The 16,745-nt window shown below is 35.1% G+C and overlaps 1 protein-coding gene across 2 annotated transcripts; it reads left to right on the top strand.

The window, feature by feature from the left end:
* The first annotated feature begins 4,032 nt into the window (after positions 1-4,032).
* On the top strand, positions 4,033-7,051 carry LOC107789219 (uncharacterized). Of its 2 annotated transcripts, XM_016610996.2 has the most exons (4): positions 4,033-4,433; positions 5,561-5,643; positions 5,825-5,870; positions 6,947-7,051. In XM_016610996.2, exons 1-4 carry the CDS (start codon positions 4,205-4,207, stop codon positions 6,949-6,951), a joined length of 363 nt encoding a protein of 120 aa, XP_016466482.1. In that variant the 5' UTR covers positions 4,033-4,204; the 3' UTR covers positions 6,952-7,051. The 2 variants fall into 2 exon arrangements, with proteins under 2 accessions (XP_016466482.1, XP_016466481.1); XM_016610995.2 differs by lacking the exon at positions 6,947-7,051 and having other exon boundaries at positions 4,036-4,433; positions 5,825-6,260.
* Positions 7,052-16,745: the final 9,694 nt, after the last annotated feature.

Below are 16,745 nucleotides of genomic sequence, written 5' to 3'. Positions count from 1 at the left end.
GAGCCGCACTAGGGGGAAAGGTTTTTGTACAAACTTTTTGGAATCTAGTCCCTTCAATATTGGCGGTGCCCCCGGGATTTGATTGACCTTGGAGTTAATAAGTTTCCACCTTCTTGTCATTTTCCTCGATCTTCTTTTCCCCCCACTCTATTTTCTTTGTCATTTCTTCGAGCATCTTCATGATTGCATGATTGGTCTCCGATTTTTTCTCGCTCGATGTCCTTGAAACAGATTCGACCTTGTGTATAACTTCCTGCGATGGCTCGAGTTCGACCCTACTCGGTGTGTGATTCTGGTTTTGGAGCTGGGCAATTGCTACCTGTTGAGCCTGCAACATTTCGAAAATCACCTGCATGCTGATCCCGCCATCTTCACCGCCACGTGTGTTTTGAGCGGCTGTTCGGGCACCGCCACGGACGTTGCCTTTGGGATCGACGGCCAAATTTTCGTTGATGGCTATATGTGAACTAACATCGATTAGATCCACAGCCGGAACTCCATCGAGGCCAACCGGGGGTACTTCGTTCCCTGGTGCTATGTTACCATTTTCGCCGTGGTGGCCGAAATCATTGTCAACGTGTAGAGGTGTTGACTGAGAGTTTGATATTTTTTAGTCATGTAATCAAAGATATTTCAAAGAACAAGTATAAAATAGTCTGTGTCATGAAAGTTTGTACCAGGTAACCACTATTATACTTAGCCCCACTGTGGACGTCAAACTGTTTATCCTAAAATCGAATAACAATTGAATTTATACACGGTTTTAAGGATATGTGATATCACTTAGTGCAAATTGAGAAGAATAAATTAATATTAAAATTGACGATGAAATAATAAATGCAAACCACACAAATTGAATAATCTTGGCCCTCGAGTTCAGTCACCCTTGAACCAAAAGATGTTTCAACTGACTTATGAATAGAGTAACAAGATAATGAAAGCTAGAAAATGACAGTATATTGCTTTGTATTGTGTAAGAATGATCTCTTTTACAAATGATCAGACTCTCTTTATATAGTAGGGGAGTCATACTCTTAATACAATTCTATATGAGGTAAGAAATCTCATGATTAGCTAATTAATCGGGCTCTTCTTGATACGTGCCGGGATTTTCATCGTGATCCTCGTCCGATTGCGGATATTTTGGTTTTTCATTATTTGTCTCGGTAAGCTTCCCTCGATCTCGCTCGATCTCTATCTTGCTCGGTCTCGATCTTAGCCGAACTCGATTTTGATCAGTCTCGGAGTCATGAGCTCGATCGGCGATCTAACTTTGCACCATGGTTCGATATAACACGAGGTTGAACCTTGGCCTACCATGTTCCAGTCTCGATTAGCCATACAAAGGGCAAGCCCGGTTTTGACCGTATACAGTATTATTATTATTTGATAATTCACACTTTTAAAATCATATTTTCATATAATTAACAACAATAAACTATAAAAGATGTACTTTATATTATTTCATGTACGTAGATTCAAAATATTCAATTTTTATTTTAAATATTAATATTGATTTGAATTCACACCAGAAGTGTGATATCTTATCTTTGCATGTTCTAATTCACTGGCCATTTGGAGCAAAGTAGATTTTTTTCCCAGAGCAAAGGAGATAACGTTAACTTATCCATATACTGTGTTTGTACCAAATCGTGATACGTGGCATGTGTTTTGGGTTAAATAGTAAGTATTCTCACTTCAATTTAGTACTACGTAATAATGGAAATTTTATATAATATGGTGTAAATATTTGGTATGGGCGAGTAATTTTTTCTTACTTTTTTTCTAAAGCGAAAGTGCAGTTTTCATAAGCTTTTCTGTTTTGGGAAAGAAAGAGCAGTATTTTCGTTTGTGTTTCAATTTCACGTGAGAATTTATTCATATCGGATGTTTACACTAAATTATATTAATTTGTCAAGGTTGGTTGATTTAATTAGATAAAAATGCAATAATTAACCATAGTTTAGTGAAAGAAATATGCAAATAAACTGACTCCATTTATGCTATAGAATTTTTGCAACAAAAGCACCCTACTTATCAAAGTGTTATTGACTCTTGCAAGTACTAATTGAGGAGTTCAGCTATCCGGCATAGCTTTCGACAAAAAAATAAAGTAGCTCACATTTTGGCTAAGGAACGAACCAAGCAAGCCACAAGTCATGATTACCTGTTTGTCATGGCATCTCCCCCAGAGTCTGTGTTATCAAAGCAGACAAAGAGGGTTTAGCCTCTATAGAATAGTTCCAGTGTCTATGTGCAATAAGTTGGCAAATCTTGGAATGTACTCGCTATCTATGATAGTGACTATGTAGCTAATAGTTCTATGCCTTAGTGTTATCAATAAAATTGAAAGAAAATATTTTATTATAAATCTGTGAAAGTTCTTTACAATTCTCACAAATCTTCACGCATAAAATAAGCTATCAATACTTCTATTTGTAATAGTATGAAACTTATTTCAACTAGAAATAGAAAATTATATTCCTACATTTATTTTAACTGTAAATTCTATTTAGACATGAATTAAATAAATCAAATCTTAAATAACTAAGGTTTCATACTACAACTTTGAATTAGTTTTCCAACAATAATGTTTCCCTTTAACCAAAAAAAAGAAAGAAATATGTAAATATATCTAATGTATTTAATAATTTAATATAAACACCCGATGATGACAAGAGAAAAACACAGCATGTTGTCAATGATACCAAACAAGAGAAAAAAATCAAACAAAGCACGACTGGATAACACAATCTCTCCACCTTCCATCGAGCTATCGTCATCTCTCAAGACAATAAATGGTGGAGATATTTTTTTTTTCCTTCTGTTCTGCACTTTTGATGCTGAAAGTATTTCTTTATTTAACGTTTATCATTCGACAAGGGATTCTTTGACGAAACCCATCTAACAAAATATCTAGCATGTCTTATTCTACAGATATTTTATACTCGATAAGGTTGTTTTGTTACACTCGCACCCCTACTAGAATGTCTTCACGCTCTTCATGTTTTTCTGAAATATATATGTACTCTCTTGTTGTAAATTACCATAATATTCTCGTTATTCAACTACTTTGACTTGGTGCAAGTATTAGAAACAAAGATAAGGTCGGAAGTATGAGTGTGTAGATTTTTTGTTCAGAAACATACAGTTTTTTTTTTTTTAACGAAAGCTTCCTTGTTTGAAAAATATAAAATCAAGTTTTACGTCCATTACAATTTTGTATTTTACTTTAATCTACTATATATGAGTCTTAGTAAAAATGTCAAAATACAAGATATTTGTAATATCCATTATAAAAAGAAAAACTTTGTTCACATACCAACTTACGTATTGTTGAGAAATGAGAAATAGCGAAGAGTTGTATCAAAAAGAGAAAAAATTCATGGAAACTTCTCTTTTGATAAATAAAAACACAAATAAAATTTTCTTGTAAAGAAAGTGAATTTCACGATGGAACTAATTAAAGTGCAAATCATTTTCTTCTAATTTTCTTCTTTACTTAGAATAGAGAGAGAGTAAAAAGACAACAAGGTCGCGGTGGTAATTGCCCGGTCTGTCTCTACAATATATTAGATATGAACTGATACGATGAAGCAACAGATCGTATTCATTTCCTACAAATTAAAAGAGATATATATGTCTACAAATGAATGCAACATGTAACCAACCAATTCTGCTCGTGCGATATTCCTATTTTGCTACAAAATTTTGGGCTCCCTTTTGCCATTGTATGCTCAATAAAAGAAAGAATTTCCAAGAAGGTGAGGAAGACTCAACATGTTGTACCGAAAGAGAGTAGATGTTTGCTCTACTCTCTTCATATTAGCTTTCCTAAGTGTAATAGTGGCTTAAATGTTTGACAACGATATACGTATAATATGGTATACCCCACCTCACCATGGTAAATAATTAATTATCAGCACAATTATTTTACACAGATGAAATAATTTAATTTTAGCAGTTAAAAATTAAAGTAAAAATAAGTTTAATAATAAAATATGTATGCAAAAAAGTATTCATTAGTTTGATATAAATATTGAATGCAAATAAGTTTTTCTTAGCCCACAAGATTGTACAGATTATATTATCCTATAAAAAGCCCTGAATATCCAAAAAGGCCAACCACCTGGTCGTCCGGTAACACCCCGGCCGGAATCTTCGTATCCAGCAGTAGTATAGCTGTAGATCAGTTTTTATATATATGGATCAGAAGAAGAAGAAAGATGGTAAAGGAAGTATGTACTGGACAAATGAAAGACATGTTCATTTCTTGAATTCAATAGAGGCATCGTTTGTTCGAGGAATGTTGGAAAATAGTAATAACGTTAACGCCGGCCAGCTGCTTCTCCCACTGGACCGCCATTTGCCTGACAGTACAGATTCAACCCTTGATACACCTAACCAAAGACGTCGCAGATTTTCTATTTCAGGTATATACTCATTATAAATATTATTCTCCACTTCTTAATTTGTGTTTTGTGCTGTTTTTAGAAAGATAAAAAAACAAATAAGATAAAGTGCAACTTAGCTGGGGTTCTTGCATCGTTCAAATTAAAAACGGGTAATCACTATGCTTTTATGCGATCTAAAAAGATGATTTACTACACTCTCTCTAGGCTCCCTTGACCATTTCCACCAATGATAAACGTATAATTAAAAAAAAACAAAACAAAGGATTTAAGTTATGTAAAGATCTTTTACATTATTACTATAGTTTAATGTGACATTAGGTTAGTTGCGTTATTTTTATTTATATATATGCTGACATAATAAAAAAAATTACACTATAAGTATATTTTAATTACCAGTTAATCCACATGCCTTATTATTTTCCAAGCTACAACACTTACTTTTTTTTTACCGATGATTAGTTGTAGTTATTTTTTAGTTAGGAACTTGATAGTGTAAAAATTATCTTATATTTTTGGATTATATATAAGTTAAACTCAAATTTTAACAATGTTTATGATTGGAGTATATATTTATCATAGCTATTTACTTGTAAGTACCTTATCATATATGTTAGAATATTGGAGACGTACATTGATATGCATTTTTTTGAGTTGAGATGTTAAAATGAAAAGAAGTAAGATTTTGTTAGTCGGCTTTAAAAACTGGCATGTGCAAATTTAGGGGGTTACTAGGCTATTTCGCCCAGTGCGAGTAGAACTTTAACTCAAAATTAAGAATTAAAAAAAAAATAGTGAAGATATTTTTCTTGGTTGTCAGAGTACTAACAGCAACGTTTTTGATTCGCTGTCCAAAACTGGGACGGCCTAAGAGAAAAACGCGAAACCCGAATGCATGTGTCAACTTTTCGTTGGATACATTGTACATGTACATAAGGGATTGCAGGGTTATTATTTAAAGTTTATAAGTTTAGAATTACAGTCAAGTTACTAAGTTTTAAATTAATAATTTATATATATTTAATGAATTTTTAAGATAAATATAAAATTTGACGGGTGTTACATGTGTAGCTGACATACAAAGTGTTGCCTTTGAACATTTGGTCTGATCATTGTTTTTTTTTTTTAAAATGTTGCAAAATACTAAGATATCAACATGAGCAGCGGAAGCAGAATAGATGAGAAGAAAACTAGTAGAAGATTGTCATCTGACATTTGCTCACAAGATCAGGTTGGTTTTAGTTTCATATATACCATCTCCCCCATATTTAAAAATTAAACATCTTTGCTACGTTGGTCTAGTTCCATATGACAGCATGTATAATTATGTACTCCACTATGAATATTATTCTAAAAGAGATATGTGTTTGGATAAGTCATTAAAGATAATTAAGTTAATTATCCTTATGCAGGTGGTCCCACAATATAAACATGGAAGAGGAGATAAGGATACTGAAGGTCATCCTGATGTTCCTCTCACTTAGACACCTGCAAAATGAGCAACTATTTTTATTTTTTCCCTTAAGTTTAATTTTAATTTGTTCTTCAAATTTTCGTTTTTTTTTGTTTAATATATGATGTGGATAGAAGGCAGTGTTTGTTACTTTTCTTTCATTCTTCCTTCTTTTGTTTTCAAGGGAGTAGCTAAAATTATTTAAGATTAGCTAGGATAGGATGATTTGATCAGTTCGTACTTTTGAAGTAACAGAATAACCTATTAAGTGTGGGTCAAGGGTCAACTTTTATCTTCGTTTCAGATATTTTGTCTGAACTTAATAATGCAAGTGATTATTAAATGTAGGAGAGGAATCTTTTTATTATAACAAGGACATCAATCTATTTGACCAATAATTATGATGTGAGTGCGCATGATATAGTAGGGCTGCGGTGCAAATAGATATTTTTAGGGTCAAAAGAGCATTTAGATGCGATGCGATAGCTTTACTAGGGTTGCTTTTTAACTTTGGACTATTTATGAAACTTTATTATCCTCTCTTATCAACTTCTAACTTAATTATATGGTCACGTACAATTTACCAATTATATACTAATAAGTTTTAAATGAGTATTTCATTATATTAAAAATTGAATAAGGAATATCAGTAATTTTCCATCCCTTTATACCTGTTCTTCTCTCCCCGTCTCTCTATCTCTCCTTCTGTGTTTTGCTCCCCAAATTTTCTTACTTTGATGTTCTTTTTATTTTTTATGTTTTCTTATTGTATAGAGTTTTAATAGAATTCATCAAATGATTTCAATCGTTTTACTATAGAGTTTTAACTTAACAATTTTCTTTCATGTTGCACAATTGATGTTCGAATTAGAATTGGCAATCAATATATGAGGTGTTTGATTATCTACCATTGACAGCCATTAAAAAGTTTTGAAGCTTTGAATTCGAATTTGGGTTTTCAAAAACTATTATTTGCTTGGATTGGGTGTTGTTGCAAACAATTGAGAATATGTTTTGAAATTTGTATCTCAATTTTTAGGGTGTTTGATAAAGATTAGACTTGATTTTTGCCGAATTTCAGATTGAAAAATCGAAGAAGAAGAAGAAGAAGAACACATGACATACAATATACTTACATAATTGTATTAAAGTTGTATGTATACTATATTTAAGTTGTATTATGTTGTAGTTATATTTTTTTTTATTTGAATGTTGTATGAAAGTTGAAAAATAGTTATATAATATATGAATCGTTTTAAGAAATTTGTATTTAAGTTATAAATACTATCTTTTTACATAAAGTTGTTGATACGTATCAAAATTGTATTAAGAGATGAAGTTTTGATTGGAATTTTAGAGAGGAAGAAGAATACACCACATACAAAATATATACAAATCAGATACAAAATATATATAAAATACATATTGTATAAAATTTATATGAAAATTGTATTTAAGTTGTATGATGTTGTAAATATATTTAACTGTGTTGTATACCATATAATTAGTTGTATAAAATTTATTTTTAGTTTATATATTGTTTTAGATGTATCAATTTGTATCAAATTTGTACGAAATTTTATTTTTAATTTGTATGCTGTTGTACTATACAAATTTATCACTGTTGAATTTCTATTGATGTTGTTGCTGGTGCTACATCGACGGAGATGGAGCAAGATGACGCCTAACATTCCACTCGCGAGGCAAGCCAACGTTAGTGTAAATCATTTGTCATTTTAAATATCTCAAGTAATTAAACCCATTTAAACTGAAATAAAGCTGAAATATTGTGCGAAAAGGTAAAACAACCAAAAATGTCTAAGTACAATCCCGGATCTGGAGTCACGCGTGCACGAGCTACTAGAAGTTCTACAAATAGAATCAAAAATAAATACAACTGTTTTGAATGAAATGAACAGTACATAAGGAAAGAGGAAGGGGACTTCAAGGTCTGCGGACGCTAGCAGATCTACCTTGAGTCTCCAAATATGCCAATCCGAGTTGATGCACCTCACGTACAGCTGGGACCAGTACCAAAATCTGCACAAGAAGTGCAGGGTATAGTATGATTACAACCGATCCAATGTACTCTGATGGTAGGCTATAATCTCGTATTTTAGCCGCTTATTGCACTCCAATTTACTGAACTTTTATGGTGTTTGAATTTCAATCGTTAGTGTTTTGTACTTATTTTGTATTTTATGCCTTGTAGGAGTGATTCTGAGCTATGTAGATATTATGGAATGAATTCGAGCGATTTGGAGCTTTGAAGTCTGAGTAAAAGCTCAAGGGATTAAGTCGGGATCGTGTTCGGGGGTCGAGAACCACATCTGGATTTTAAAAATCAAGAAAAATTCGTACTATGAGGAATTTGAACTAATGTGACATATAGTGCGAGGCAACAGTGTATTTTTGGCTTCTTGATAGAAGTTGAGCTCTCTGGATTTTCCCACTATGTCTCGCATGGCTGTAACGACGCGGTCGGTCGTTTTGAGAGTTGTAGCTTCATTCTCCTATTTTTCTTCTCCTGTTGTGCTTTACAACTGTTACATGACTTATCGGGTTAGTCGGTTCGGGTTTGGAAGAATTTCAGAATGAATTGAGACACTTAGTCTCATAATGGAAAGCTTAAGTTGGAATAGTTGATCGGATGTTGAATTATGTGTATACGACTCTGAAATGGAGTTTTGATGGTTATGTTAGTTCCGTTGGGTGATTCTGGACTTAGGAGCGCGTCCAGATTGTGATTTGGAGGTCCGTAGTGGAATTAGGCTTGAAATGACGAAAGTTAAATTTTTGGGAAATTTGACAGGGATGGACTTTTTGATATCGGGGTCGGATTGGGATTCCAGAAGTTAGATTAGGTCTGTGGTGTCATTTGTGTTTTGTGTGCACAATTTGGGGTCAATTGGACGTGGTTTGATAGGTTTCAGTGTCGGTTGTAGAAATTGAAAGTTTCAAAGTTTATTAGGCTTGAATCTATGTGCAATTTGTGTTTTTGATGTTGGTCGCAGAAGCGGAGGCTCGCTAGGTAAGTGAATTCTGCAGAAGTGGATGTTTAACCGTAGAAGCAGGTCCATAGGTGAGGGTAAGTTGGCCGCCTGTGCGAAAAGCCTGGGCACAATATAAACAATAGGATCCGAGGGTTTTATCATTTCTTGACTTTTGCACACTCGGATTTGGGCGATTTTTGAGAGGGATTTCGAAGGGATTCTTGAGATTCGAGGCATTTGGAAGTCAATTCGCGAGGCAAAGGCTTGTTAGAGTAGAGATTGGCACAGATTGAGGTAAGTAACAGTTTGAAATATGGTTTTGAGGGTATGAAACCACGAATTATGTGTAATTTGATTGGTTTGGAGGTAACACACATTCTAGGTCACAGGCATGTGGGCGTGCACCATAGGAATTGTGACTTGGTCCCTTACATGGAACTGTAAAGTTGAATAACTTGTTGTTGGCTATATGCTCTCCATGTGTTATAGAAATTTGACTGCAAATCATGGTAGAAACTATCTTTAAGTTATGTGTTGATACTGTTGGGACCCGAAGAGGTCATGTACTTTTTGAATTATTTGCTAATTGCTGTCTTGTACTCAGTCATAGTTCTACTTGCGTATCATATCTTAGTATCTTCTTGTTTCTTGTTGATACATTACATCATTTCTATTTGGGCTGATTTTATGATTTCTGAGAGCCCGAGAGACTGGAGAGGTTGGCGACTGAGTTAGGGCTTGAGTGCCGAGTTGTGAGCGATATGTATATATATTTGGATCGGGTTTCACACCGCAACGAACCTTAGGGCTGTTGTACAAAGACGGGACTGAGCCATGTCATACCCATATACATATATACATATATACATATATATATATATATATACATATATATACATACATATATATATATATATATATATATATATATATATATATATATATATATATATATATATATTATGGGATCGAGTTGCACGCCGCAGCAATGTAGCGCTTGAGTTAAGGAGCCCTTCAGGAGTCTGTACACATCCCCAGTGAGCGAATGTACCTATTGAGTACGAGTGTTGAGTGCCGAGTGATGAGCTATTGAGAAGGATTGAGAGACTATTGCTTTGAGAGAATGCTCTTGACTTCATTATTGTTGCACTTTGCTGCCATATATTACTGTCTGGAATTTTTTGAAAGATGTTATATTCTATTTTACTTGAATTGATATAAGATAACTGATTTGGCCTAAATTGTCGAACTTGAAAGCATGCCTGTTTTCCTATGTTGAAATTACTGAAGTTGAACTATAATTGCAGAGCTCATCACTTCTTTCAGTTCTTTATTTAGCATTGTTACTTACTGAGTTAGTTATACTCACGCTACACCCTGCAGTTCGTGTGCAGGTCCAGGTATTTCTGGACACGGTGGGTGTTGATACTTTGCATAGCTGATCTTTGGAGACTTCGAGGTAGCTTCCCAGCATTCGCAGTCCTTGTTCTCCTTCCTTATCTTTCCTTTTATTGTATTTATTTTCGGACTATCTTAGGCAGTGTATTCCAGACTTGTGACATGTAGATGCTCATGTACTCTGTGACACCCCGATTTGGGAGTTGTTTTTCCGCGTTCTGTTTTTGGATCTTTCTACCTTGTTATGAGAATTGCCATTTAAGCTGCTTTCAATCTGTTTTTGTTAAAAGTGTTGCAGTTATTAATAAATGTCGGCTTGCCTAGTACCACAAAAGGCGCCATCACGACAGGTCAGGATTTGGGTCATGACAATGGCGCGTAACCCTATGCAATTTTTACAGAGTGAAAAATTCTATTTCGGCTAGGATAAGGTGGTTTCGTCTAGGCCCGACCCTACTTGGTATAAATATATGGAAAAATATTACTTTTTGGACTTTTGACATATAATAGACCTAAGGAAGCTAAGGAAGAGTTGGATGAGCAGACGCACACGGATTTTATCATTCCTTCCTCACTCAAGAACCGAGTTTGGATTGAATTTATGTTTTACTATCTTTTAATTATATCTGTGATGAATTACTCCATATCTATGGAGTAGTTCTCTTTAGGGTTTGATGGATTTGGTATTTTGATATTTGTTTGTGGATTATAACTCTAGTTTTATGTATTGAAGCATTTTTGGATGATTTAATTGTTGAATTTATATTCACTTGTTCATGTAATCGAGAGAGGCATACCTTGTGATATCTTTGCGCTATATTGTTGGTTTAGTTCACTAATTCTTCTTAATAATCGGAAGAGGATAATGAAATCATTGATAAAACCTACTTAGGAGGATAATCGAGAGAGGTTCTCCTAAAGACCAATCCACTTCGCATTCTTGCATATCTTCACAAAGTTCAAATTGGTTCATCTTGTGAGGTTGGGATTTAATCGAGAGAGGAATTTCTACTAAACAATTGAACTAATAATCAAGTGAATTCGAGAGACTCACTTAAATATTAGATGTGAAATAACTAGAGTTAAATTCCAGACAATTATCTTGCACCTATCATATATTCTCCCATTGATATCTTTTCTTGCTTAATCCTTGCTTTGATTGTCATTAGTCAATAGCTTTAGGTCTTAATTTTAGTTAGAAATCATATAAATCTCAATTGTTGATCATCTTGGATAACAATCAAGCTAAAAACTATGAGAATACTGTTTAAATTCAATCATTGTGGATATGATATTATACTATACTATATTTGATTAGTGAGCGTAATTTTAAGTGGTGTTTTGCACTCGTCAAATTTTAGCACCATTTTCGGGAATTGGCAATCAATAGTGTTTGAAATAGTTTTTAGTGCTAATTCAAGAACATTTAAATTTGTTTTATTTTATTTTTCCCTTTTTACAGTTGGTGTTCTTTAACTGTGGGCAGGTTACAGGTAAGAGTGGTGCATGACTCAATCTTCTGGGAAAAAAGTGCTACCAGATGAACCAGAAATAGAAAAACAACTACGACAGCCGAGGAAGGAAAGAAATCTCCCCGAGAATATAGAGAAGGTTGAGCAATCCTCAACCAAAAGATTGTGGCTAGAGATGATGATAATGTTGATTTGGCTGCAAGAGAGCCATCCCAACAACGAGAAAAAGTTGCACAGGATGCTGAGGAAGCAACTCTTAGAGATGCACAAATTGTCTACGAAGAGGGGAGGGGTCGGAGAATTGTCAAAATCAACCCTTGGCTGCAGATCAGTTTGGAAATATAGCTCCCCTGGCTAGGATATCACTTGGCGATTATGCTAGACTGGTCTACAACCAAGGATTATCAAGTGTGAGACCACCTCCAATTGCAGCTAATAATTTCGAGTTAAAGCAAGGGTTGCTCCAAACCCTACAAAACTGTTGTGTCTTTAGAGGGAAGATGAACGAAGATCCAAAGAACCATCTAATGGAATTCTAGGAGATTATGAATACCTTTCAATACAATGGTGTATCGCAAAATGCAGTTTAGTTAAAGGTATTCCTCTTCACACTCAAAGATGATGCAAAGTAGTGGCTTCGAATCTTACCTAATGGATCAATTAGAACATGGGATGAGATGAGCAAGAAATTTCTTGATAAATATTTCTCATCAGCTAAGACATGCAAGTTTAGAAGAGAAATCCATAACTTCTGCCAGAAAGATACCGAAACTGTGTTTAAAGCTTGGGAAAGGTTTAAAGAGATAGTTAGAAAGTGTCAACATAGTGGAATTGAACTCTGGATACAACTCCAAGACTTTTGGGATGGATTGACACCCGCCTCACGAAGAACATTGAGCAATGCAGCTGGAGGCCTATTGATGAAGAAAACACCAGAGGAGATAGTTATAATTCTTGATGAGTTATCTGAAGATGCAAATCAGTGGCCTTCTGATAGTGTTGAAAGAAGAAGATCGACAGATGTTCACCAGGTTGATGCTAACGTATTTGTGCATGTACAACTTGATGTTATGGCTAAAGAAATACGGAAGTTGACCTTGGCTACAATACAAAGTGAGCCTCATGCAGCTTGTGATATATGTGGAAGAGGACACCCTACTCATGAGTGTCATGCCTCAACTGAGGAAGTGAATGTTGTGGGAAACTATAACTTTAATGCAATGGGTTAGAGACACCCCAATTTTTCATGGAGTTCATCTAGGGGTACTGCAAATGCATGACAGCAAAACAACCCCAGACCTTAAGGACGAGGAACTCCAGTCTTCCAAAATTAGCAAAGGCAGCAGTTTCAGCCTCAACAGTCCAATCAGCCTGGTCTAGAAGATCAAATGAATACCTTTATTGTCGGGACAGATGAGACGCTAGACGCTCATGGAGCAGCCATCAAAGAACTTGGCACAGTTTTTCAAAACTTGGAGAGACAATTGGGACAGATTGTAATAATATTATCTGAGAGAGTCCCAGGTACTCTGCCCGTTGATACTGAAAGAAACCCCAAAGAAACAGTGAATGTAGTGACCTTAAGAAGTGGGCAAGTGTTGAAAGATCCCACTTCGAGACAAAAAGAAGCGGTACCTAAAAAAGAAAGTGGGGAGTAGCTGAAAATTGATGTTGATAAGAAGAAAAAATGCAAGAAGGGAGGACTCTAATGAGAGCGAGCATATGCCTACTCTACCTTTTTCCAAAAAGTTATATAGAGAAAAGCTGGACAACAGTTTGAGATATTTCTGGATATGCTGAAACAAGTTAATGTAAACTTACCAGACAGAAGTGCTCTCCCAAATGCCAGCTTATGCCAAATTCTTGAAAGAGATTCTGACAAAGAAGAAGAAGATGGAAGAGACCTCATGGTAAAGCTCACAGAGCGTTGTAGTGAAATCTTGCAAAACAAACTACCACAAAAGCGTGCATACCCAGTGAGTTTTACTATACCTTACTCTTTAGGCACTATTAATTTTGATAAGTCTTTATGTGATTATGGTGCCTCAATTAATCTAATACCTTTGTCTATTTACAGGAAACTGGAGAATGAGATTGGAGATATAAGGTCGGTACAATTATCTTTGCAACTGGCAGACCAAACGACTCTAATACCCGATGGGATAGTAGAAGATGTCTTAGTTTGGGTAGATAAGTTCGTATTTCCTATAGATTCTATAGCGGTGAAGATGGAGGAGAACAAGAAGGTCCCCCTCATCCTAGGAAGACCATTCTTAGCAATGGGTAGATCAATAATATATATACACGAGAGAAAGCTCATGCTTAGAGTGGGTGAGGAGACTGTAACTTTCGAGATGAATGTAAAAACGGGGGTGTGATGACCCGATAGATCATCTATAGTTTTAGAACCTAATTCTATGTTTTGAAGCCTACAATAGCTTCTTTAATCCTTCCTCAATTTGCGTGCGTAGTCCGAGTATTATTCAGGAAGGCTTTTAAGTTAAAAATTGATAAAAATAAGAATTTTGACTTAATATCCATTTGAGTTTATTTCGGTCAATATTTTGAGAAAACGAACCCGGATCCATATTTTGACGGTCCCCAGTGGGTCTGTATCATGATTTGGGACCTGTGAGTATGCCCGGAATTGAATTCGGAGGTCCTACGCTCGAGTTTTTAATTTTTGTCAAAAATTGAAAGCTTGAAAGTTTAATGCTTTTTAAGAATTGACCGATATTTGATTTTTCTGATACCGGGTCCGTATATTTGGTTATGGGTCCTTGCACAGGTCCATTACTATATTTATGAATTGTCTGTCAAATTTGGTGAGAAACAAAGTTGGTTTGACGTGATTCAGATGTTTGATTGTTAAAATAGAAGTTTTAAAGTTTTCTTGAAAATATCATTTGATTTGGTGTCCGATTCTTAATTCTAGGCGTTATTTTGGTGTTTTGATCACGCGAGCTAGTTCGTATGAGGTTTTTGGACCTTTGTGTATAATTGGTTTGGAGCCCCGAGGGCTCGGGTGAATTTCGGATAGGCTACGGATGTTTAGGAACTTAGAAAATTTGGTTTTCATGCTTCAACTGGTGTCTGGTGTAATGTACTTCGTGATCGCAAAGCCATCGCCGCGATCGTGAAAGGGGAACTTGTCACGACCCAAATCGATGGGCCACGATGGGCATTCGGTACCTTACTTAACTGAGTAACCGTCGTGGCCCATAGGTTTGGGTCATATCAAAGGTAAGAAGAAAGAGTGACAGTACTACATGCCCTATGGCCTCCTACTTATAAATGTGGTGCACGCAAACCCATAAACAAGACTCTACTAGACACGGCCTGTAGACTCCCTAGGACAGAACTACTCTGATATCACTTCTATCACGACCCAAACCGATAGGGGTCAATGTAAATGAATGCAATGCATGAGAAGTACGTCATTCTCAAACACTAACATTTTCAATACTAATCAAATGTGGAGCTTTAGCAAAGTAGTAATGTTTCCAACATTTCAATACCAATCAGATATGAAGCTTTGGAAAAGTTAGTAACAAAGCACTTCATCTCTAATATCTTCAAATACCAAAAGCCTTACAATTAGGCATTAGAAATCCCTCAAAGTCTTTCAACAAAAATTTCTTGCAACCAAACAATTCCAACGGGAATTATTAGTACCTTAGCAATGTAAAATTTTACAGTTCTAAAGGAGTATGGTGGAATCTTTTCCAAGAACGTCATACGGATTTTTCCCTACTCCAGGTATGTTATGTCTATCCCTTCTTTCTTTTTGACATGATCTATACGACACAAGCGAAACGAGCAAATGTACAACTTCCATAAAGTACTCTATTCGTAAAAATACTAGAGATGCATATATTATTATTCTTCCATGTGTCATAGTATTCTATCATCTATTCATGGGTCTCAAAAATATATAAGTTGGTAAAGTTTAATTCATGATATTAATTAGAGGCATAATGGCTTTATGACGTACCGAGAGATTTTATTAACGTATTTCATCTGCATTTCATGCATTTATACATGCACATTATTTGTTTAACTAAATATTGAGGGTGTGTTGTAAATAAATTTATTGTACTAATTGTAAATGCCTAATTTTTGCCTTATATATATATATATGTATGTATGTATGTATGTATGTATGTATGTATGTATGTATGTATGTATGTATGTATGTATGTATGTATGTATGTATGTATGTATGTATGTATGTATGTATGTATGTATGTATGTATATGGGATATGGGAAAGGTTATGGCGTTATATACACACCACCACATGATCAACTGGTATACGTTGATGATTTTGCCCACAGTGGCCAAGATGATATGTTGGGATGCCCTCAGAGGCTTGATGATGTTATGAACACATGTACCTATGCACAACATGACATTCATATGCATATGCATGACACTATAATTATTTCATGAATTACAAAGTTATCCAGACTTACATGTTGAGTAATTTACTCTATATTTCTTCCATGTCTGTTTTTTACTTATTTATATGCCTTACATACTCGGTACATTATTTTTACTGACGTCCCTTTTGCCTGGGGACATTGCGTTTCATGCCCGAAGGTCCCGATAGACAGGTTAAGAGCCCTTCAAGTAGGCTATCAGCTCAGCAGAAGATGTTGGTGCGCTCCATTTGCTTCGGAGTTGCTTGTTTGGTTAGTATGATTTAGACGTGTATTGTTTGGCATGGCGGGATGCTTTTCAGACCTTTTTGAAAATTATTTATTCTTAGAGGCTTGTAGAAAGATGTTATGTACGTAAAAGATTGTATGGCCTTGTCGGCCTATGTTCAGTATACGAGTGGTTATTTTGGTCTTATAGGCCCGTATGTCTTATGTATAAGTTGGTATCACATGTTATATTCTACTTATCTTACGGCAGCCTTCCGGCTCAGTTATCTATGAGAGTATGACATGAGAAGATACGTTATTTTGGTACTCGGTGCCCGTCGCAGCCCATCAGTTTGGGTCGTGACAGAA

This window comes from Nicotiana tabacum, chromosome 6 (assembly GCF_000715075.1).
Source record: "Nicotiana tabacum cultivar K326 chromosome 6, ASM71507v2, whole genome shotgun sequence".
In the NCBI taxonomy this organism is placed as follows: Eukaryota; Viridiplantae; Streptophyta; class Magnoliopsida; order Solanales; family Solanaceae; genus Nicotiana; species Nicotiana tabacum.
The sequence above is the reverse complement of the archived record's forward strand: the minus strand, read 5'-3'. Positions and strand labels throughout refer to the sequence as shown.